This window comes from Natrix helvetica (assembly GCF_964273705.1).
Source record: "Natrix helvetica genome assembly, chromosome: 2".
Lineage (NCBI taxonomy): Eukaryota > Metazoa > Chordata > Lepidosauria > Squamata > Natricidae > Natrix > Natrix helvetica.
The window spans coordinates 181,360,241-181,385,956 of record NC_138552.1 but is presented as its reverse complement, the minus strand read 5'-3'; the positions used below and the strand labels follow the sequence as shown (position 1 = coordinate 181,385,956).

Here is a 25,716-nt window from a genome sequence, read left to right as displayed (position 1 = left end):
ACTTGGTGCAGGAAAGAAAAAGTTTAACTTAGTCACAAAAGTCTTAAACTGATACTACCTTTCATATTATCCATATCATAAGGGATTGTTAAAAGACTATTAAATGAATGAGGAAAGGAAAGAAATCCAAAGCAAGGCTGCTTGCCTGAGTTTACATAAAAATGAAACAGAATTATAATTAATCATTAATTTTCAAAGCACCAGTTCTATCTTTCTTGCTTTGAGAATTCTAAAATATTAAATCTAAAATTATGCAAGTGGTTTTAAAGTTTTATGATTGGAGTTACTTTTCAAATCTTCCTTCTTGCATGATTCCAAATATAGCAATAGCATTTAGTCTTATAGATCATTTCACAGTGCTTTACAGCCCACTCTAAATGGTTTACAGAGTCAGCATATTGCCCCCAACAATCTGGGTCATTTTACCAACCTCAGAAGGATGGCTGGCTGAATCAACATTGAGCCTGGTGAGATTCGAACTGCCAAACTGCTGGCAGTGTTGGTGGGCAGGGGGGGTGCTGTCAGTTAGCAGAATTAGCCTGCAGTACATCATTACCCTGAAGCAAATTTGCAGGAGGCACCTGGGAACTTTCAGGGGCATTGGTTTAGTTTTTCTCCTTGTTATGAGGCATGTTGTAGACCTACATTCTGAACAGAGAAGTATATATTTTAGGTTGTTGATCTTGTTGCTGACTGTTTCTTTAGGGAGCGGTTCACAAGGAATGCACTGCTATTGTATAAAGATAATTTGCAATAGGGAAAGAATGTAGCTACTGCCTTTGACAGCATTTACCTGTGGTACCTGGGAACTTACAGGGTCAGTGGCCTAGAGGTGAAGATGCACACCTTGCACTTGGAAGGTTGAGAGTTCAGTCATAGGCAACGACAGATGTTTCTCTATCAGGGCGCAAAGAGAAAAATAGCTTATTCCATGTAGGTGTCAGGAAGGGCATCAGGCATCCATTAAGCCCATTGTTATATATGACGGTAATTTTCATATTTAGTTCAGGACCCATGAGACAATATGAAAGTTGCAGTTGAAATCTAGGCTGAATAGCATATTTCAGGATTTCTCATTACCTCTGCATTAAAAACTTTCTAATTTCACTTCAGGTAGCAAGTATCTAGATCAGGGATGTAAAATTCAATTTCATTGAGGGCCGCACAGGGTTGTTTTACTTCAGGGGAGAGACCAGAAGTGGGCGTGGCCAGGGTAGGCATGGCCAGCTCAATGTCACTGATGTTGGGGGGGGGCTGTGGTGGCCCAAGTGCTCTGCCAGAGAAAATGGCCTCCCGAGCTCCATTTTCAGCTGCGATGGCCTCCTGCAACCCTCTGCCAGTGAAACTGAGTTTAGGAGGGCTGTGTGTGGCCCTACCAAGCTCTGTTTTCACTGACAGAGGCATCATGGGCCTGTCCTTTGCTGTTTCAAGGCTGGCCCCACGTGGGCTGGATCTGGTCCCTGGACTTGAGTTTGATACCCCTAGATTAAGGAGTCACAGAATTATGTCATGGAGACAATATAATATCTAGCCAATTGCTTAAGGCAGTGATGGCGAACCTTTTTTGGCTTGCATGCCATAAGCAGGAGGAGCGCAGGGGGGTCATGCACGGACGTGCTGCACCCACAGTGCAATGTGTGACCCCCCCAGCGTGCATGTGCACATGACAGGTGCAACCCCCCCATTTTTGCATGCTTTTTTTGCCCTCCCCAGGCTCCAGAGGCTTTATAGGAGCCTAGGGAGGGTGAAAACAGCCTCTCCCGCCCCCCCAGAGGCCCCTGGAGCCTTCAGCAGCTTCCCTGAAGCCTCCGGAGGGCAAAAAATGACCCTACGAGCAAACTGGAAGTCACTTCCGGGTTGCTTGTAGGGCCAATTTTAGCCCTCCGGGAGCATTCAGGAGCCCTTAGGAGGCTTCCCTGAAGGCTCAGAAGGAGAAAAAATGACCCTACGAGCAAACCAGAAGTTTCCGTTCCTCGTTCCTGAACTTCCGGTTTGCCCGTAGGGCTGTTTTTTTTCGCTCCGGAGGCTTCAGGGAAGCTCCTGAAACCTCCGGAGGGCCTCCGGGGGGGGGGCAGGAGAGGCTGTTTTTGCCCTCCCTAGGCTCCTATAAAGCCTCTGGAGCGTGGGGAGGGTGAAAAATGGCTTTAAAAAAGGCTGAACTCAGCTTGCCAGTGCGTGCGTGTGCGCTGGCCAGCTGACGGGGCAATGGCTCGCGTGCCCTCACCAATGGCTCTGCGTGCCATAGGTTCACCATCCCGGGCTCAAGGTAATTAATTTTTGCTCACTTAGTAGGCAAAAATGTGAAGCTGCAGTGTTATTTATTTACTTATCTTGGAGTAAGTTTGACTTAATGATTTCATGTAGGTTGCTTAAGGTTCTGCTTCATAATTCTCATTTCCAGATAATGCTGACATGCTGTTTTCATAAAATAATTGTTTAGAACCTGGAATATACTTCAGAATGGTACACATTTCATGCAAAGCTATTTGGTTTACTGTATGCATCTCCTATTATATTATGTAATAGTTCAAAAGCAGGAAGATGAATCTCTTGGGTATGTTAAGAAATATTCAGAAGTTAGATCCCAACTAATTATTGGAATGTAGTTCCATTGAAAGCAATAATGTTTTAGTTATTTATTCTTCCCATTGATTCCAATGGGAATTAAGAATAATTACCTTGATCTGAAACCAATCCAGAATATTACAGAATATCTTCGAAAGTAAACTATTTTCTGAAGACTATGAATTTCTTAAACCAACCCAATAAGTCCTTGTAGAAGTAAAGAAATAGCAAACTGGACTTGGGATTTTTAGTCTTTTTATATGTGCAAAATTAGATGAAGTTTCCAGGAAATATTTTTGATCACAAGTTATTTTAGGGGCAGGATGTTAAGATACTAATTGTTTTATGTGTCTTAAAAGCTGGAGCCTAATACAAAGAACATGATGTAATAGACTCAATTACATCTATTCTGTACCTCATTGTTCGGCAGATTTTTTCAAGAGCTGCAGGCTCAAAACTTGCTTATCCTGAGGAATTCTGAAATCTAGAATATCACAGGAAATTGGAAAATGAGTGGTTCAAATTAACTTCGCACACTCCAGCACTTTCTATATCTTAGAAACTAAAGGGCCAAAGATTATTCAAGGTGCTAGTATTAACCCAAAAAGTCTTGTGTTCTTGTTGATCCATCCCATTTTACAATTATTTATGAAAGTGGATCTTATCTTTGCTGTTAAAGAAAAACTATATGCCATTCTCTTGATTTTTTTAGTCGATTTGTTTATACATATCATTTCTATATTACAGATGAGCATAAACATAGTCTATACAACATAAATAGTATCTTCCCAACATAGGAAGAGTTACCAGTCAGAGCCTGAGAACTGATTGACTTTAGTTAGTAGCTGTTTCCAAACTCTTTGAATGAATCTCTTAAGAACGTATTATCATTCCAAACTGGACGTTTATGTTGCTTTTGATATTTTAGAGGTTTTTTTAAGGTCAGCATGCAGTACCTTGTGTACGATATTTGATTCTTATCTTTTCTCGTTAAAGGTTCATCGTCAAAAATTATATGGTTACATGAAGAAAACAATGAAGCAAATGACATATTAAGAGGAAAAGGACTCAGTTCCAGCTGGGGATCTGTTCCCGTTAAAGGCATTAATAACTTAGGAAACACATGTTTCTTTAATGCTGTTATGCAGGTAAAACTGCTCAGAAATCACAGAACAAAGAAGTAAGAGTGACTATGGCAATAATCAGATCAAAGTATGATATGTTATATGGGTAGTTCATTCCCTTTTCAACACAAGTTGTGCAAAATTGTATAACTGGATATCTAGTTTACCTCTAATTGCTCAAAGATTTTCAAGAAATGTCTAATATTTAAATGTATTTATAGAAATGCCTAGTATATACAGCTGTGTGAAAAAGTCCTGCACGCTTTCAGTTTTAAGCTCTATTTACATGTTAATCAACTTTTCACTCATAGAAACCATGCAAAATTAGTACTTTGATGAACATTTGTGTAGTCAGATTGAGATGCATAATTTTTATTAATATAACCAAAGCCTTTTAAAGGTTTTGAGTGAGTTTATGTGCTAAAACAAACACAACTTGAATTTTCGAGAATGTTAGGATTGAAAGTAGCCAATCAGCAGCGAGCTTTGGCTAACCAATCAAAATGCACAGAGGCTAAATCTATGAGCCAATCAATGTTGTTATACTCTCTGACTATAAATAGGCATGAAAAGCATCGAGAAATTTAATTTAGCTCTGGCTGCGGGCAAGGATGAAGGCCTTTGCTTTCACCAGTACTGAGCAGCAGCATCACATCATTGTGCTTCATGAAGAGGGTTACTCCTGTACAGAAGTAGCCAGGAGAGTGAAATGCCTTCGCCCCACAGTGAGCAGAGTGGTTGAAAAATACCAAATAACTGGTTCAGTTTGTGACAGGCTCTGCTCTGGAAGACCAAGAAAGTCGACAAAATGGCAAGATCGGGCTCTGCAATGAATTTCGATGGCTGACAGGAAGCTCACCTCACCTCAGATTACAAGAACTTGGGGTGAAACATGTGATGTAAAAGTGTGCACAAGCACAGTGCATCGCAGACTGCTTCCCAGAGAGCTCAAAGGCTGCAGGGCTCAAAGTAAACCTTTGCTTACAGACACTCACGGCTCTTGATGTGCATGGGCCAAGAAGTATGCCAAGTGGACCAATGAACAGTGGGCCAAGGTCATCTTCATTGATGAGAGCAATTTCTACTTGTCTGGGAATCAGTGCAATAAGTATGTCAGAAGATTTCCAGCTGAAGACGTTAGGCCCTGCTGCCTGAATCTATCTGTGAAGCATCCATTGCACGTGATGATCAGGGGCTGTATCGCTGCTTCTGGTATTGGTTGGATACAAATCGTGCAGGGAATCATGAATTCCAAGCAGCATGTTGAAGTCCTGGAAAAGACCATGCTTCCTTCAGCTCAGCAACTTGTAGGGAAGGACTTTTACTTCCAGGATGACAACGTTCCTTGTCATCGAGCCAAATCCATCCAGCAGTGGATGAAGAAGCATGGTGTAAGACTCCTGGATTGGCCAGCTCAGAGCCTGGATTTGAACCCAATTGAGAACTTGTGAGCCAAGATTGGTTACAAAATAAGCAAAAAGCATTTGAAGATCAAGCAGGACTGATTGAATCCATTATTGCAGCCTGGCACCACATTGTCACCAAAGATCACGTGCAAAGGCTTATACAGTCTATGCCAAAGTGATGCTGCCTGGTGATAAGCAATAAGGGCTGGCCAATTTCATATTTGTAACCATGTTTGGTTACCTAAACACTCCTTTTCAGGGCCACAAACAATAAAAATGTTAACAAAACACTAGCATCGGCCTTAGTAATTGCAACACATATTCCGCTGGGTATGCATCAGTTAATCTGTTTTCATATTCATTGTAAGAATGCAAGAAAATTCACAATCCCCATCCAAGCAGCACCAAATTGCAAAAAGCTTATGCTTTTCACTTAAAAACCACCAGTATTTATTTAAATATAATAATATTTGCATAGCAATTAGCATAAAATATAAAATCAATGGTCTATCCCAAAAATGTCATAAACCGTAAAGCGTGCAGGATTTTTTCACACAGCTGTATGTATAAACTAATCCAAGAAGAAAATTTTCAAGCAGAGACCAGAGACTTTCAATTAATTGTCATTTTCTTGGTCTTTAGGTTGCCTTTGAAAAAATATATACTATGAGATTTAGGCAGTTACACATTAATTAAAATACCAAAACTCTTGTTCAATGGATACAAGTACCATAATCCAGTCCAGCAACTGCCATCGAAGACCATTTACCGGTAGTCCTCGACTTAAGACCACAATTGAGCCCCACATTTTTGTTGTATTCAGACATTTGTTAAGTGAATTTTGTCCCATTTCATGACTTTTTCCTGCCACGGTTGTTAAGTGAATCGCTGCAGCTGTGAAATTAGTGACATGGTTATTAAGTGAATCTGGTTTCCCCATTGACTTCACTTGTCAGATCACAAAAGGGGATCCCATGACCCTGGGTCACAGCAACCGTCATAAATATGAGTCAGTTGCCAAGTGTCTGAATTTTGATCACATGACCTTGGGGATGCTGCAATGATCATAAAAAGGTGTGAAGAACAGTCATAACTTTTTTCAGTGCTGTTGTAACTTTGAAAGATCATTTAATGAATTGTTGTAAGTTGAGGACTGTCTGCATACACATTCTGTAGCTTGAAGCAACTCAATTTTAAAAAATCACTATTAGTCCAGTTGCTCATTATCTATAGCTTTTTTTTTCATTTCTTTTTAGAACTTGGCACAGACACACATGTTAAGTGAGCTAATGTGCGAAATGAAAGAAAAGGGGACAAAACTAAAAATAGCTCAAAGCCCAGCATCTCAACTGGTAAGCATTCTCTTGAACCAATCTCTGAGCATTACATTGTGTGGACACTAAGAATGATAAGGAGCACTCTTAATGTAATCATTTTTCTAGTGCACAATGAGCTGTGTCATTTTGTAGTTCGCACTAGAGTTTGAATCAGCAGAATTATGCTCAAGGAGTTATTGTAGCTGGGGAAAGATGGTTTTTCCCATTTCCCCCCCTTTGGATTGTGGGTTTGGGGGACCATCTGGGAAGGTGTAGCACCAAAGATTCAGGAGAAATGTGGATGACAGAAATCATTTCCTTCCTTCCATTTCTCCAAGCAGGAGTGTAATACATCACCATCTGTTCTCAGATAGAAAGTCTTTTTTGAAACAGAGGATGTCCAGAACAGACCCTTATTCTGACTTACCTGTTGCACTAAATCACTGCTCAAACCCAGTGATTGCTATTTGGATACATTGCTGAATCAAGCCTAGTTTAGTTTCTTTTTTTTTCCCTAATGGAAATGTCAACCTTTCAATTCCTCTAATCCATTAGTTTGTGAGTCTATATACAGTAGCTGGAGTTGATATACCAGATGTTTTTAGAAAATAAAGACTTAAAAAATTAAATTGGAAAACCCTTAATTGCCCTTGCATATGGCTAAATATTTATTTATTTATTTGATATATATGTCACCGTGAAAGACCGAAATTGGTGAATGTCGACATTCACCGGTGAATGTTGGTGAATGTCGACATTCACCGGTGAATGTCGACACATACCAATTTCGGTCTTTCACGAACGAGTCAGCGTAACGCTTTACTTTTGCTTTTCAATTCGCGGTCCTGGAAACTACTCGTTCTAACCGCACAGGATCGCAGGTTTAAAAAAAAAAAAGTCCGTGAATAGAAGACGCTTAAAAGGAAGCGAGGAGCCGAGGTATTAGGGTAAGGGTATTAGGGTAAGGGTGTCGAGAGGATAAGGGTATTTAGCAAATATTTCGCACATACACCAAGCGACTATGTGAATGTCGACATTCACCGGTGAATGTCGACATTCACCAGATTTTGGACTTTCACAGTAACATATATACCACCCATGTCATCTAGAGAAAACTAGATATAATTATCTAATATCAGTCTTGATTTTTTTCTGCAAAATGTATTTTTTTGTTAGATTTGTATTTGGTCCTGTATATTATGAGTTACTGTATTTTTCGGAGTATAAGATGTTCCGAAGTGTAAGATGCATCTAGCTTTTGGGGAGGAAAACAAGGGGGAAAAAATCTGCTTCTGCCTCCCAGCAATTTGCCTTCTTGCAACAAACAGAAAACAGTACAGACAATATACATTGTTTGTAGTGTTACATTTCAAACTATACTTGTACAGATGCTGTTAAAATTGATGTGCTTTCTGGAAGTATAGTTATTCTCTGCTATTTAAAAGAAGATCCAATAGCACTGGGCCTCTTCAGATCAAGTATTTATTTTAAAAAGCTTCTTCATTTTGTTAAGCTGTCTAGAACAATAATAAAGCAGTCTTTAAAAAATAAGTCTAATAATTTGAATATTTATAGTTATTGACTTACCTTCTTGCAGCAAACAGCAATCAACCTGATTAGCACAAGAAAAAAAAATCTGCCTCTGCCTCCCAGCAATTTGCCTTCTGGAGCAAACAGCAAGTTTCACTTTCAGTTTAAGCTGGCCTCCCGATCATCAGCTGTTTCAGGCTGCAGGGATTGCTATAGTCTATTGCAGCCTCCACAGGCCCCATTTTCCCTGTTTGCTGCAAGGAGGTAAATTGCTGGGAGGCAGAGGCCAAAGGGTGGGAGACGGTGGGTGGGTGGGGCTATATTCAGTGTATAAGACGCACCCAAATTTTCACTCTCTTTTAGGTGGGGAAAAGGTGCGTCTTATACTCCAAAAAATACAGTACTCTATTATAAATGTTGCTTCGCCCTAACATTCTCGCTATGAAAATCATTGCCCATTGCAATAACAACGACAAAATCAGCCTATTTTGAAGTTAAAAATCATAGGTTTAATCAAAAGAAGTTCTGGAGAAGATTCTTCTTCTGTTTCAGGTTTGCGAGATTCTTTAGAATAGATCCGGAAAACATGTCAGAAGGGGCAAGCTGGAGAACTAGCAGAACTCCTACTATCTGAATAGAAGTATTTTCATATAATACTGAATTGCATGAAATGTTTAGTTTCAACATTAAAATATGTTATTTATTTTTAAACTAAAGGATCCATTGGTAGTGAATCTTTCGAATCCTGGATCTCTGACTTCAGCCATGCTCCTGTTTCTTCATAGCATGAAAGATGCTGGGAAAGGTCCTCTTTCTCCTAAAATTTTGTTCAACCAACTCTGTCAGAAGTAAGGATAATCCTCTATCAGTAGTAACTTTCAGAGAGAAAGTATTTACCTATATAAATTGAAAGTGATTTATTTAATATGTCTTAGTAGTTCAAGCAACAGAAATGCATTGTGCTGTTTAAAAATAAAACAGTAAGCATTTGCATTTTTGTAAGAGTACCCTTTCCTAGATATTAATAACCTACAATAAATCTAAACAAAAAGAAAGAAATTGATAATTTATTTTTCCATAGCAACTGTTTAGTGTCTGGTACCAATTCATCTATTGTTAATTTTGTTAGTGTTGCAGCTGTTGGACATTTTGCGAAGACAGATTGTGTGCATAACTACAGGCTCCCTTCTGTTTGTTCTGAATATTGTGGATGCAGATTTTTGACTTATCTAGAGACTTAGCGGCTCATCAAACATTTATATACTTTTAAATAAAGTATTATTTTACTTGTTGCAGCTGACAAATCGTGAAGTTGGATACTATGGTGGTCATACTCATGATTGTATAGATTTCCAAATTATGTGAAATGTTCACAGAAATAGAATGGGTTACTTCTCATCATTGTTATAATTTTACTGCTTTAATATTGCTAAGTAAGAGTTTCCTTAGTAAATGAATAATCATTAGGTGATTATTTAATGATTATCCTGGTATTAAAATATGTTATTTATTTTTAACCCAAAGGATCCATTGGTAGTGAATCTTTTAAGTCCTGGATCTCTTACTTCTTTCTTCATGAACCTGGAACTGAGAATTGACAATATAGTAGTTCCAAAAAAGAGAATAGATCAAGTAGAACTTTTCCAATATTATTCTTTTTAGATTAGGGGTATCGAACTGGTGGCCCATGAGCCAGATGCGTCACACACAGGCCATGCCCACCCCAGCTCTGGGAAGGGAAAAACGTCGCGATACGTCAGGTGACGGCAACATGGCGCCATGAGTTTGATACCCATGTTCTAGATCATTAGAGAGGGAGGATAAAAACATTATGATAAGTCTACACTAAATTCTCAATACTGTATCATCAGTCATGGCACCATCCAGATGTGTGGATTTAATGATTTTCCCAATCATGATCATTGCTATGAATTCTGGGAGTTGAAGTACTCAACATTTAAAAGCAACTAATTAGAAAAGACTTCACCGAATGATTTGAAGGCCATGTTTCTGCCCAAGAGACATTTATCTCTTCTGAGATAAGGCTTAGAGAGATTCATCCTTCCATCCTTCCGAGGTCGGTAAAATGAGGACCTGGACTGTTGGAAATAATGTGCTGACATTGTAATCTGCTCAGAGAGTGCTGTAAAACATTATAGAGCAATATTTAAATCTAAGTGCTATTGCTATCTCAGTTCCATTATTATCAAAAGCATGTTTAGCAACCTTGATAATTACTTCTAGATCTGTAATTCCCTGCCAATCAAAATCCAGTTAGGACCTCCTTTGGTACCTTTCCACTGGCAAACACAAAATGATCTTATTAAGATCAATTGCTAAAATAGAACTACTGAAATAGAACTGCACAACTCAAATGCAGTTATTTTCTGGATTGTGCAGTTAAATAAATAATTCCTAAAAAGCAGTTTTTCTGAAAGTAACAAAACATATTTTTCAGGCTGGAATGTTCTAAAGCACATAGGCCAGGCCTTTTCATTGGAACTATGTATATACCATGAAATAGGAGACTATTTGTTAATGATAGATTAATCAGTTCAACCTCTTAGTAATTAGTAGGATTCTTTTTTTTAAATAATTGAAACTTGGGCCTGAGTTACAGCTGTAGATTTTAGGCTAGGGTAGATGAAGTGCTACCATAAAATCAAAAGGTTAAACAGCATTTATTTTCAGTAATGCGAGATAATCTATGGTTTAATAGACATATCTCTTCTCATTCTTTTTGGTGTCCTACAATATCACTTTTTACTGAATTTTGCTTTGTAATTTATTTATCTTTTAGCCACAGTAAAAAATGTCGATATTAATCTTTTCAGGGGAACAAGTAGAAATGGTTTTTTTGCATTAAATTTTATTTATAGTTCATGTTTACACATCATATACTGCATATTTAAAATGGAAATTGAATCATGGCATTACTATGCAACAGACAGGTTATCTAATAACCTTTCTGATTTAAAACGAGTAGACATTTCTTTATCAATATACAATAGAATGATTGTATTCAGATAATTATATTTTTCATGAAGTTGAGTATTAAGATGATAAACATGAATAAGTGTGGCATAGCTGTCCTAATCATCCTTCACTGCTTATGGCCATTAACAGTAATTCAACCTGTTCAGTCATTTATTCTCTTAACGCCATACAACAGGTTGTAGCATGTTGGCACTGGCTTCCATATGTCAAGTCGTCTGGGAGTGGTCAGTTCAATCAACCATTCCAGAGTCCTCCATTTTTGCCAAGGATTTTGCTGGGAGCATATTTTCAAGAGGAAAGGAATGCACATCTTTTAGTTGTCAAATCCAAACATATCAAATGTGGACCACAGCTTCTGTTCTCCTGCTCCGCATGTTTCCTATCTGATTTTAGTTTTCTCTCAAGATTTTTAAAAAATCCTTTTCATTTTACCTGAAACGTATTTAAATTGTACTGGAGATTAAGATAATAATAGTAATAATCAAATTTGACATAATCAAATTTATTGGGGCAGAATACAGACACAGAAGACTGAGCCAGTGAGAGTGAGAGAGCCAGAAATAAGAGTCACTTTCCTCTCTTTCTGTCTTTTCTCCTCCTTTTTTTCTTTTCCTGTTTGCCCAGTTGTTTTTAGAATTGTTTTTCATAGGACAAAGGGCTGAACAAAGGGCTTGCAAAATATTTTTTAAAACATGAAATTTGCACTGAGTTTGCAAGCTAATACTCCTGGCCTCAACAGTTCCTATAAGCAATGTCTCTAGTGATTGTCAAGGATGCACTAGAACCATGTGGGTGAACCTATGGCACGCAGAGCCTTCTCTGGGGGCAGACGAGCCCTTGCCCCAGCTCAGCTCCACCACACATGTGGGCGTGCCTCCCACCAGCAGCTGGTTTTCGGGTCTCTGCTGCACATGTGCAGGGGGTGGGGCACATGCAGGGGTCACACATGCATGCGCAGGGGGCAGGGCACGTGGAGGATTGTGTGCACATGTGTGGGGGGTGGCGCGCAAGGTGGCTGTCATACACGCATTGCATTATGGGTGTACGTGCGTCCTTTTGGCATGTGACGACAAAAAGGTTAGCCATCACTGCACTAGAACTTTTACAAAACTTGAGGAAATGTGAGAGCTATTTCTTCTGTAGCGTAGGACCTTCTTTGATTTCTGAAGTTTTCAAACTGCCCCATTTTCTTCTCTGGATTCTTTTGTGTATATTATTTTCTCTCTCATAGTTATTAATATGTGAAGCTACCTAAGGTCTTTATTGGAAAGGTCCTCTCAGGGCAAATGACAAATGCAATTATTGTGTATAGGACAAGTTGCTGACATACATTAAAACTACTGTTCAGAACATCTTTCCTTAGGCAGCACATAAAAATTGGCCTCCCTGAAATTTTATTGGAAACTCCACTAAGCTAGCAATATGTTCTTTCTTCTCATAGCCTGGCTTTTTTAGAAAGCACCGTAAGCTCTGTTCTGTCAGTTATAGCCTACACCAAATATAGAAAAGGACAGACAACAGTTATACGCATATGCCATGCTCCACTAGTCAGAGCAAAGAAAGGGCAACTTGGAAATTTGCTGGTGATGGGCAAGAGGAGAAATGGTGGGAGGCAGGGATGGGTCACTCATAGGGAAAGTGGTGTTGGTGTGTATGCATTGGCTCCATGTTCCTGGCTCCTGGACTCAGCCCCCAAGATTCAGTGGTCTGGGCTTTTAGCTGTGGATGCATTCCAGTTCAGACTATAATGAGATCTCTCTCACCCATGGATTAATAGTGAATGACAATGTCAGGGTTCCAAGTAACACCCCCAACGAAAGAAGACTCCGAGGCTTGAGTTTCCTCGAAGTTCCATTTTATTAGAGATGTCATATCAGCACATCTGGGAAAACCCGAATCTGAATGTTTCCAGGTTTTCCCCACCCAAAAGAAAGTTTAATTCCCTGCCCAGCACCTACATGTCCATCACAAGATCCAATCAGGCACCATCCAAAACTGGAGATGCCTCCCAGTCACCCCATCACAGCTGCAGGGCAAGATGGCCTTGACTTTCTGAGAAAGAACGTTATTTTGACTATATATCACCTACACTCTGTATAATCCCCTCTCCCATTTTCCCACAGTAGAAAATGTGGCAGGCCTGAAGTCCCAAAGGTAAAACATGGCTTCCAGGTCTGATAGGCAGTATAACAGAGTTGGAAGGGATCTTGGAGGTCTAGAGATGACCTGACATGCCTTGCTAAGACTTGGCTTAGTATGGAGGGGAAATGTGCCCAGTTGGGTGTGTAACCCATGGACCCAAGGACAGGGGTAATAGCATGGCTATTGTCATCCTTGAGTTTCTGGTGGTTTTTGCATTATTTCCCCACATAAGCAAGTATGAGACCCTGCTGATTAGATGGGAGTGCTGCTACTGCACTGGCCTTTGTGCTGTGTGACAGTTTCCTACTTGTGGTTTTGGAGGACTTAATCCTGCTTTCTTTAGGTGCAAAGCAGGGGAAAGAATTGTCACTGTACACCAGACCTAGACCTGACCTAGAATTAGATCAGGTTTTTATTTGGGGCAGTAGCAATGTGATCTGAAGTCAACGTTGCTATTAATCCTTTATCAGATAATTTTGAGTTCCCTGTGCCTGCTCCTCACCACAGGGAATGAGATTTGTTAAAGTGGCCCTAATAAACATTTTGAATGGAACAGAAAAAAACAAGTTTCTGATTTAGGGTTTTGGTGATTACACAGGATAGCTTCTAGAAAATAGACAATTATTTTGTAACTGTAGAGTAAAGTTATAATTATACTTAGAGGTGCTATAAAGAAGATCAGAAACTACTTCTTTGTATCCTTTTTCTTTTTCTATTTTTCTTTTACCTGTATTTCCCCCCCTCCTCGTGTGAGCTTGGGGTTTCACAGGAAATTTGGGGTGGCATTGCTGGCAATAAGGGGTTTAGATTAGCTGCATCTGAGAAAACTGTACATCTGTGATGGTGAACCTATGGCATATTTGCCGGCATGGCAGCCCTCAGCTCTGGTGCGCATGTGCGTATGGCCAGCTGATTTTCGGCCTTCCGGAGGGCTGGGGGTGGCCGTTTTTTCGCCCTCTGGAGGCTTTCCTGAAGCCTGGGGAGGGCGAAAAATGGGCCCAACGGGCCAACCGGAAGTTCAGAGGTGATCCGTTTCCGCCTTCCGGAGAGCCTCCGGAGGGGGGCTAGAGGAGGCCGTTTTCGCCCTCCCCAGGCTTCAGGAAAGCCTGCAGAGCCTGGGGAGAATGAAAACTCCCCCCCCCATGGGTGGTTGCACATGCACGTGTGCATGCACAGGTGGGTGGGGCATGCATGTGTGTGTGATAGCACACGCATGCACAATTTTGGCACACCTTTAAAAAATGGTTAGCCATCACAGCTGTATATGGATCCAGACAGTTCCTTAGTTTACTGGCAAATTCTGGGAGAGGAGGTAGTAGAAGAAGATGTACTTAGGGTGATAACAGCAACAAAACATGGTTATTTTTCTTCTCATTTGCCCATAGATGGCTGGCTGGCAGCCCTATTTCTCAGCCCTCTGTCTGAGAAAGGAAGAGTTGGGAGAACATTTTAATTGTAATTTTATCATATCTTCATTTTGTACAATGTTTTTGAATTGGTTTTGATCTTTTCGGTTTTGCAGATAAGCTCAAAAGCTTTACTAGCACCTCCCCGATATATACCTTCATCAATCTAAAAATATTATCTCAACTTTCCTGCCTGGTCACCTTAATTCTTTATCACAAGTGACTATGAAAATATGTATCCCGTTTTCATCTTGCAATTTTGTAGAAATGCAATGACTGGGCTAGTAGCTTAGCTTAAAACAGTGTATGCTGAATATTCTTCCATATTAATCTCCCAATAGTTATAAATCTTTTAAAAGGTTGCCTCTAAATTAAACAGTTGGGCTCTTTGATGCACTGCTTCCCAGCCATCAGGATGGTTGATGATAATTTGAGTCAATGCCTGTCTTAAAAAATCAGAGTGATTCCATTGATTCATGGGAACAAAATGAAAATAAAAAAACCACATTCATAGCATGGTAGTAATTTTATTAGACTTTATCACAGGACAATATACGTTAAAATACTGTGTAACTTTTTGACAAGATGTTTGGGCAATGTGAGAAATTTTGAGAAGGCTGAGAACTTAAGCTTAAATAAATGGGAAAGAAATGGGGAAGAAATCCCAGAAAATCAGATTCAGAACATGCAGAGATTCCACCTTGATGAAATTCTTAGTACTGGGGTCTCCAAACTGGGCAACTTTAAGACTTGTGGACTTCAACTCCCAGAATTCTCTAGCCAGCTGGCTGGGGAATTCTGGGAGTTGAAGTCCACAAGTCTTAAAGTTGCCCAGTTTGGAGACCCGTGCCTTAGTAAAAGAAAGCTGGAAGTTCTTATTGCAATTTCCAAGGTTCTGTACCTTACCCCTAATTCTTGTACAGGTAGTCCTCAACTTACAATCACAATGGAGCCCAAAATGTTGCTCAGTGAAATCTGATTTCCTCATTGACTTTGCTTATCAGAAGGTCGCAAAGGGGGATCACATGATCCTGGGACATTGCAACTGTCATAAATGTGAGTCAGATGTCAAGCATCGGAATGTAAATCAGGTGACCATTGGGGATGCTGAAATGGTCATCAGTGTGAAAAAATGGTCACAAGTCACCTTTTTTCAGTGCTGTTGTAACTTCACTAAGCGAACTGTTGTAAGACGAGAACTGCCTGTATTAAAGCTCCGCAGTGGAGTGGTTTTGCTTTGTGGATTATGTCCTAAAGCATGGGGCTTAACAGGTAGCTGGTGGGCCACCCATGTAAATCACATTGTAAATGCTGATGGTTTACAACCTGATATGTAATTATAGTATGACAACCCTGAGGTAAACTGGGCTACAAGGGAGCGACTGGGCCAAAGTAACCTTCCATGGTTGAGAATTGATTAGAACCTAGTCTTCCCTATGCCAGTAGAACACCTTATTCTATGTTGTTTACATCCATGGTGGTCCAACGGGGATTTGCCATTTTTGTCACACATTATCCCAAGATAATGTAGTTAAGGCCTGTCATCTTTCAGCCAGATTTCACATAATAGTGCAGTGATGGCGAACCTTTTCAGCACCGAGTGGCCAAACATGTCAGCACACTGGAGGACCATAAACCCAAAGACCAGCTGGCCGGTTTGCATGCATCGGCCAGCTGGCCTTCGGGTTTCCAGCATGCGCACCGGCCAGCTGGTCTTCGCGGGCTCAGAACACTAGAAACCCGAAGACCACCTGGCTGGCGTGCACATGCCTGTTTTTGGGCCATTTTCATGCCGTTTTCCGGTCATTTTTGGGTCATTTACAGTACATTCTTTGGCTGTTTGGGGTGTTTTTAGGGTTTGGGTTAGGAAAATGGCCTGAAAACAGCCTGAAAAATGACCCGAAAAGCAGCCTGAAAATAGCCCAAAACCTTTTTTTTTGGCCATTTTCAAACCATTTTCTGGCGCGCCAGTGTGCATGTGCACACCAGAAATTAGAAGAGCAGCTGGAGACAGTGCACGTGCCCACAGAGTCAGCTCTGCATGCCACCTCTGGCACCCTGGTTCGCCATCAGGGTTATATTATTTTTGGAAACTAAAGGTACTTCCCATGTTTTGTCCATCTCTCTCACACTTTTGATCTGTGTTTCTCACCCTCTTTCTGAATGTTGTTTTTGGCTCTGTCACAGCACCATTGTTCTTGAACATATCTTTGCATGTACATGTTAAACCTCTACTTTTAAGCCTTATAACTCCTTCTCCAGAGACTGTCCATTTCCCCCCCCCTGCAGGGCCCCTCGGTTTAAAGGATTTCAACAACAGGACAGCCAGGAGGTGCTCCACTACTTGTTGGATGCAATGAGAATAGAAGAAACAAAGGTGACGTGTTTATTTTTGCAAAAAGAGCCGGTTTGACTCAAATTATTTCTTAAAAAAATTAAAGAACCTTGTGCTATTTTATGCTATATATTAAGAAAATGATTTGCTTTGGTCCACATCTTCAAGATGTATTGCAGGTCTACAGTGAAGCACTGATGATGTTGTAGCTTTTGGCGTAATAGTCAATTCTTCCAATTATTAATTTTAAATGGAGCTTATTAATTGGATACTGTCTGATTGCTGTGTGAATTTGTTTTGCAAATCAAACCTAAATTTGCTCTTATATTTTACTGTGTTCATGGATTCACTCAAAGAAGTTTATCTGTTTTATATTGCTGTTTTTACATTGTAATATCATACATATTATAATAATGTAATAAAAACATTTACTGATGGTAGGTAATTTCCAAACTATTATGTGCCCAACTTCAGTGTCCTAACAAAAGTATACTTATAAAAGAATGATAAGCAGCCTGATTGATTTCCTGAATGAGTGTCCCCTGTGCAGTGTACCTGTTTGTCAATCACATTTTAAAATATTTATTTCATATGGGAGTTCATAAAGCAGGACTATAGCAGCTTTGCTAACTCGTTAGCAAAATCTCACAGTACCTATCTGCACTATTTTCCCAGTCCTCCTCCCATCCCATCTTTTAAACTCAAGACTTTAAAGCAGCAACTTCTAAAACAGAAGCATTGATAATTTTAACCAGAAAAAAAAAATATTTTCTCTAGTTCTGCATGCCAGCTGTGAATTTATTTTGCTTTTTATTTGAAAAAACACATTGGATCTAAGCTGTCTGAATATTACAGTGTATGATCTGTGACAGAGCTCAGACCACACCTGGCCCTTTGGTTGTTCCTGTGTGGCATGCATGGGTTGGCTTTTATTTTGAAAGTGACTTCTTTTTATTTTATTTTTTAAAATTTACATATGTGTGTATATGCATCTTCTGCACCTTCATAGCTCTATTGGTTTGGCCTCCATAACAGTTCCGGTTTCTCATGTGGCCCTTTGGGGAAATAATTGCCTACCCCTGATCTATGAGATTCTATTTCCTTACAAACCCTTAAACAGTGTTGCTTGGTTACTACTCTATAGAGATTTTTTCCTCTGGATATAGACAGAAGTATGCCTTACTCAATTGGTGGCTATTGTACCACTGGAGGTTTTTTTACTGGTTTAATGGGAGTAGGTTGCTCTTCATCACCCTGCCCCTTATGTCCTCTCAACAACTCTTCCAAAGATTTTGAGAGGAAGAACTTATTAGAATAGTATTGGAATCTGGAAAGAAAGAGAAGTAGATCAAAATGCCTCTTTTGCTCATCTGTGGGAGAATTTTAGCAGAATTTTACTCAATGGTAGAATAAAACTCTGAATCCCAACCACTGAACATAGTTGAACTCCTTAATTTAGGATATACAGTACCGTAGTTATTTTGATATTACCCAGGATTTTAAATTTCATATTGGCAATATGAGTGTGATAATACATTATGTTGGACTCCTTTTGGCTCTAGCACACAATTGTCAAACTTGTGGCATCATATTGCTGTTATGTGATATATAGACGTTTTTCCCCTTTGCGGAGCTGGGGTGGGCGTGGCCTGAATGTGATGCATCCAACCCACATCTAAACTCCACAATCAGTAATAAAAATGTGTCCAGGAATGCTAATAGATGCCTGACGATCTGAGGAAGTGATACCACTTTTGTGCCAGTTATATTAGATGCCCATCAACTTGTAGAATACTATCTAGAATGCCGCCTTTATGTCATTAAAGACCATGGACAGTCCTTAACTCTGTTTGAATAATCTAGATCAGGTGATCTAAATTACCGTTATCAGTTCAATTATGTATTTCCCCTTCTGCTATTACGTCATGCTATAGTCATCAGTTAAAATAGCTGGATTGTCAAATATAAGATGGGCCTTATTTATCAATGTTTAATGTCATATAGTTTAATTATACACTTTTGAAGGTTCACAAACTATATATTTAATTTGAGCAGAAAGTTAATACCCTCATTCTACTTTCCGCAGCCTCAAATTCTGTATACTTTCCTTGTTACAATGAGTGCTGTTTTAAATATGTTTGGGGCTGATAATTTCATTTGCAAGATCATATATGAAGATGAGAGTCTGGAAAGAGTATCAGATAACTATCTTGATTTTAGCCTGTTGCGAAATTATATGGTAGGAATTTCCAAAAGAACACTGAGTTAGCAGAGATAAATCAAAATGATTGTATCACCCCTTGTCTTCATTGCCTCAAATCCCACATTCCCTTCTTCCTTTTCCTTTAAGGAAGACAAATGTTGAGCCTGCATCAATAATTAAGCCCATATTTCCGCTGTAAAGGAGCAATATAGCAAACAGGGGATTTTATTACCTCAGGCTTCACAGCAAGGGGCATTACTACTAAAAGCTGTTGCGTCCCCCCCCCCCCTCCACTTCTCAGGTTTCCATATGATCATGGCAAATGGAGAATGTCAGATCTGAGAATTTGGACCATCTTGTCAGCAGTGACAGTTGTGCCAGCCTGAACAAACCTGAGCAACATTTTCTGTCATGGGAATACCACAGCTGTTAATCGTGCTATTGTTAGAGAGTGTCACTACGGTGACTTTTTTTTAATTGAAGAAAGCCTCCAGCAGTCTGTCTGCCACCAGAATCCTTTAAAACTGATTAGAACGACCAAGCACTCTGTTCTCGTGTTTCTCGTAAATGTGGTTCCTTTAAGGATTCATTTTGGGTCAGCTTTTTTAACTTTTGCAGTTCTATATTATCCCATCTCTCTAAGTTATCTATATTTCTGCACAAGTAATTTAAAGAAGGTATTTAAAAAAAAACTTGTGGAGTTGTTTTTTTTAAAAAAGAAGAACGGTTTTCAATAATGAACAACCATTAGAAATCATAAGCACTTTGGTAAAAATATTATTTTTTATTTTAGAGGCAGAGAGGGATCTGTGATTACCTAATCTGTGCATTGAACTGTGGTGTGAGACAGTTCTCTTAGTGATATGTGTTGTTGATGGACTTGTATTTGTAATTGCTTTCTCCTAAATTATTATAAATGTAGGGTTTAGATAAATTAATACTTAACAGTTAACCAATTTTCAAAAAACTGGTAATTCAGGCAAAGTTGCATACGGTCCCCTTACCCCCTTACAGGGGTATACCAAGGCTGGTTAATTTATTAATGTCTGATGCACTCAAACCCTTCAAAGACTGTCTTTGATATAAATCAATGCAGTCATGTCAATAAAAAGAGAGTTTCTTTTGCGTTCATAAAAATTGTTTATGACATCATTTAGATGAGTGAAATTATTTAGTTTCATGGCTGGATTCTTTTTAATACTGTTTGTTGTTGGATTTAAGATGAACAGAAAAAGTCTTTGAGGCATTGGGAATTAATAGCTAGGGCAAGAATTTGTGAAGTAGACACTCATGTAGTAAAGCAGTTATAATATATTTAACTATATATTCATCATTCATCATTAAACCTGAAATATATAAGCAGGTACCCGTCATCTGTTTCTTGATTATAATTACAATTATATTTTTTCTTTCTTTTCTGATGGTGATAGAGACAGATTTTATTCACGTACCTGAGAAATCACTTTATAGAGCCCTAATTATAAAATGCAGTGATGTATGATTTAATTACAAGCACAGAGGGCTATGCAATAATCACAGCCCAGTTGTAACATACATTTTAATGTTAAAACATTTTGTATGGGATTGGCTGCCCTGAATGTTAAAGTAATATATATTGATACCAAAAATGTTCAGGTGTAATTTTTGTTCTTGCCTAGTATTTTCCCTGCCCAATATTAGGACTTATTTTAGCTCCAAATATCACATTAATATTAATATTCTAATATTTTTGAAAAACAAATGGTCACATAAAAGAGTTCAATATTACATTTTTATCATAATTTCATTTTTTTCATATTGGAATGACACAGTTCCAGTGCAAAAATACTTAGTTCTATTGATCTTTTGTAATTTATTATGTTTGTTTGTCTTTGTAACATTAACCCCATCTGTTAGCCAATTAAAAGGTATATATATATTATCCTGCAAAGAAAGGAACCTCTTCTTCCTTTTCTCACTACCTTTGAATTTAGTTTTCTGAACTGAACTGAATTTAGTTTTCTTCTTCCATGGGGAAATCTTTTCTCTTCCTGCTGATGATTTCAATATTTTCTTCTTTTTCTCTGTGTATGCTTGATGCAAGCAGCAAACCATTCCAGAAGTTATGCATTTTATTAAAAATACACAAATTGCAACATTATTGAAGTAATGGGTTTTCAGACTACAGTAGGCTTTATAATAAAATAGGGAAACTTACTCCAGTTTAGGTCTTTCCAGATGTTTTCTAATGGCTATATAGACTGGTGGCAGTTGCAGTCTTATTTGTGGGGAAACTGGGTTGGGTCTGAATGGAAGCTTGAGTTTGGTGGATTGGTATTTTTCATGAAGACTGCAGAGGCATAAAGGGTTAAATTTGGTCCACGTAAGTTGCAATCCAGATTGCCTTGTTCCTTCCACAGCTGCTGCTTTAAGGTGAGTGGTAGACTAGGATAAACCTGGTTTTCTAATTTCATATTGAGGCTGAATGAGTTTTGAAGTGGACACTTTCTAGTTTTACCTTAAACACATCTTAAATTATAAAATATGTCAAAGTAAAATGACTATTGTAAAGATAGTTAATTTTAATTATGTGCAAATTGCTAGTCTTTATGTTAGAAAAGCAGCAACAATATATTTAAAGACTTGATAAAATCCTGTGTATATTTTCTTTTGACACACACATATATTCTTTGTATAAGAAGGGAACAGTTCATTATTCTGTTGTTTTCTGATTGAATTATTGCTGATAGTATATATTTAATTTGTTTTAGAATTGTATTTTATTACAGCTCTTCTTAATGTTATATATCTTGTAGCGTTACTCTTATTTTGCAACTATTTTGACTAGGCTTTAAGGGCAAGGAAGTATAACAATAACTAAGTTTAATTAAATAAAAGAATATGGAAACAAGAGTAGAGGTCTTATTGTGAAAGACTGAGACTATATTTCAAATTCTGTCATTAATATGAACCTATGTGTTTGAAAGAACGGTAATTTCCTAGTCTAATTAATAGGCTGTTTAATTTTTTTTTTAAAGAGAGAGTTAAAACTGCAAACATTAATAAAAACATGTGCTAAACATCTGTGTTACAGCGCATACAAGCTGCAATCTTAACAGCATTTAATAATCCAACAAGTAAAACAGCAGATGAAGAAACCAAACGAAGAGTCAAAGGTATGGTTTCCTTTGGCACAACTTCCCTGTATTATATGCACAAGAGTTTCCTTATTGCACAAATGAGTTTTCTTCATAATGTTGCCTAAAAGGCAATTCTAGCATTGTCATTTAGGGAGGAGGCAGAGCGTTGTATAACACAGGTAATATATTTAAGCTACATATCGAAGTACTTGACCAATAATGAAGGAATAGAGGTAAGGCGTAGTAAGCTACCGTGATCTCAGTAGCTGGCTACCTTGAATACCTACAAGCTCACCTAATTAGCAGAACCAGATGTGGGAAGAGAGGAAAGGTTACGTACAGACATGCGCATTAAACTGCCATGATCTCAAGTAGCCGTTTACCTTTTAACCCATTATCTCACCGAGCAGAGACAGGCCGTATCAGAGAATTAGATTCAACCTTGGCCTGGATAGCTTTCTGGATTCACAAAGGAAAAGGGAAGGAGTAAACCAAAAGAACAATACTGTTGCTACCTGTGCTCTATTCTGCTTGTTGAAACTGTATAAAAGCCAAATAAACTCTGCCTAGGCAGACAGACATTTTGGACACAACCTGCCATGATGGATTTCTGAAACCTACACAGTAATTGAGAAGGAAAGAAGAGTATACAAACTGAAGACTGCAGTGCCTGTGCTAACTTACCTAGGAAAATGTTTCACTGAATTTGGGGAGACTGATTTCTGAGAAGGTTCTAGGATTGTACTGTGAGGTATCAGGCACTACTTTACATTTAACTAGAAAAGCTGAAAAGTTGGCAACTTGATGGGTGCATAAAAAAATTCAGATATGTAGAATATAAATAGAAGACTATAGCCCTGTACATATTAACCTGGAAGCATTTGAGCACATTTACGTAGAACCTAAAGGGACACGGTGGCTCAGTGGTTAAGACGCTGAGCTTGTCAATCAGAAAGGTTGGCAGTTCAGCAATTCGAAACCCTAGCGCTGCATAAGGGTGTGAGCTCCTGCTACTTCTCCCAGCTTCTGCCAACCTAGCAGTTCGAAAGCATGTAAAAATGTAGAAAAGTAGGAACCACCTTTGGTGGGAAGGTAACAGCGTTCCGGGCACCTTCAACATTTAATCATGCTGGCTACATGACCACGGAGACATCTTTGGACAGCGCTGGGTCTTCAGCTTAGAAACGGAGATAAGCACCGCCCCCTAGAGTTGGGAACGACTAGCACATATATCGAGGGGAATCTTTACCTTTACATAGACCTTATAAAATTCATGCTGTGTAAGGAGTTGGGGAGATTATTTTCTGCTGATAAAACACCAGCTATATCATCATCTCAAGGCAAATAGTTGTGCTTCTCAGCTTGTTGTTGATGAGTAAAATTCACATAATTAGTGTCAGGTTAAAGTTAAAGATACCAAAACCCATATTTTTTGAATAGTTTTCAAAATTATATTAAGGGGAAAAGTAAAATCTACTGGAATTTGCTGCTGCATCATACAACATGATAAAATACCTCCACATTCTTGTCAAGTACAAATGATATATCTTTATCTAATTAGCAGAAATAAAAAACAAAATTGAATGTAGTCATGGATAACTCATGTTTATAATCAAACTGTATCTGTATGAAAACATCCAATGACCTCTTTCCTCTTATTGCCATCTGGTGGCCACCCCAGTATTTGCAGCTTTGGTATGATAATTCCCCCCCCCCCCCCCCCATGTTAATGGATGCAAACTATAACTTTCTTTGGAGGTATATTTTCTGAATTAAATCCTAGAATTAATTCTGCTAAATTTAGAATAGAGATGCACATTTTTTAAATAAGTTCTTTTTTTCCCAGCATATGGAAGAGAGGGTGTGAAGATGAATTTCATAGACAGGATTTTTGTGGGTGAATTAACCAGCACTATCATGTGCGAGGAATGTGAAAACGTAAGTATTATGGAATTTGATAAGAAGGATGTTGAATAATCATTTGGATAATGGTAATTTCTGATATTGTCATGACAATGTGGATTGGCTTCTTAAATATTATGGAAATCAATTCATTAAGTTCAGTTTGGTTTCCACCTCTCTAATTTGTCATGTATTGGAGAAGTAAGAAATGCTTTTCTTATAATCAGCATAGAAGTAAGAATACCAGTTGAAAAAATAACTAATATGTAAAGAGAAAGAATGTTTTCTCCTGAAAAATTCATTAGTGCATGCAGACCAACACTTAAGTTGGAGCCTGCAGTTCGAGCAGCGGAAGGAGGCACATCACAGAAGTCAATAGATTGGTCTCAGGTACTGGTATGAGAATTGTGAGGTCTTTAGGATGGTCCTGGTTGGTTATTGGTTGGTTGTTGCTGTTGTCCATTCAATTGCTTCCCCATCCTATCTTCTTCGCTTTACGGGAAGATGAAAAGGCAAATATATATATGCTGGTTTTGTTGTATTCGGGTCTTTTCCCGTATAAGGTTGAGATTGTCTTTGCCCACGCTTGAAGATGGCATATATATATATATATATATATATATATATATATATATGTATGTATGTATGTATGTATGTATGTATGTATGTATGTATGTATGTGTATGTGTATGTGTATATGTATGTATATATGTATGTATGTATGTATATATGTACATACATACGTACATACATATATATATGTGTGTGTGTGTGTTTGTGTTACAACCCCTGGTATGCCCAAATATGGGAGGGAGCTCACTCCTCCCTCTTTCTGTCCTTCGGCTCATCACAGAAAACCATGCAGGCAGAAACCCATATTTTTATTTTTAATGTTGCCTTTTTATATTTGTGTTGTACAAATATATATATATTACATCTATATTTTTTGTTCACTGCCTATTTCTATTGCTTGAAAAAAAGCAAGTGAACAAAAATTATGGTAATAATGAAGAAAAGCAACTTTAGGCAACAGAGTTGGTAATGTGCCTGCTACCAGGGTGTAGACTTTGGCATTCTAGCTACTAAGTTGAGAGACAACTCAGTTGCTTGGTGCCTGATTCTACCAGCCAGTATACTTCTCCTTGTTTCATAGTTTGCTTCTATTTAATTGGTGTCTCTGCTGAAGGAAGTTTCTGTGATCCAGTTGAAGTTTATGCCTTAAGGAAGGAATGACAATTCTGATAACTGCACTTTGGCTTCGCTGCCTTCCACATTTTTTTTAAAAGGGTTGCCAATCCATCAGAGCATGAAGAGGGGCAATAACTTAGAATGATCTCTCCCCCATACTTCTAACAGTTAGCAAAAACTTACTGTTAGTCAAGAGACGTTAGTTGAATATATAGTTAGGTGATTGAAGGTTTAATCACCTGATTAATTATGATTTACAAGTATCTTTTATGAACAATACTGATTTAAATATATTTATTGATACCTGTGAAGAATCATGTTTTAATAGTTTTCTATAGGTTTCATTGGTGATAATGAACACTTCATATTTATATGATCTTTTCTAATGAGTCAGTATTTCTGAACTCACAAGCAACGAGGATTGTTTATTCAGTTTCCAAGATTCTCTATCCTGCTTCCCTTTTCTGATATTAAAGCATATTA

At 38.5% G+C, this 25,716-nt stretch overlaps 1 protein-coding gene across 4 annotated transcripts in view; it reads left to right on the top strand.

Moving 5' to 3' along the window:
- Positions 1-25,716, top strand: part of USP45 (ubiquitin specific peptidase 45) — a 65,433-nt gene that overhangs the window by 26,126 nt on the left and 13,591 nt on the right. For all 4 annotated transcript variants that reach the window (XM_081944847.1, XM_081944844.1, XM_081944846.1 and 1 more), the window contains exons 6-11: positions 3,562-3,713; positions 6,352-6,447; positions 8,659-8,789; positions 16,776-16,863; positions 22,098-22,179; positions 23,990-24,081. In XM_081944847.1, coding sequence (XP_081800973.1) covers positions 3,562-3,713; positions 6,352-6,447; positions 8,659-8,789; positions 16,776-16,863; positions 22,098-22,179; positions 23,990-24,081 — 641 coding nt within the window. The remainder of the gene's footprint in view (positions 1-3,561; positions 3,714-6,351; positions 6,448-8,658; positions 8,790-16,775; positions 16,864-22,097; positions 22,180-23,989; positions 24,082-25,716) is intronic.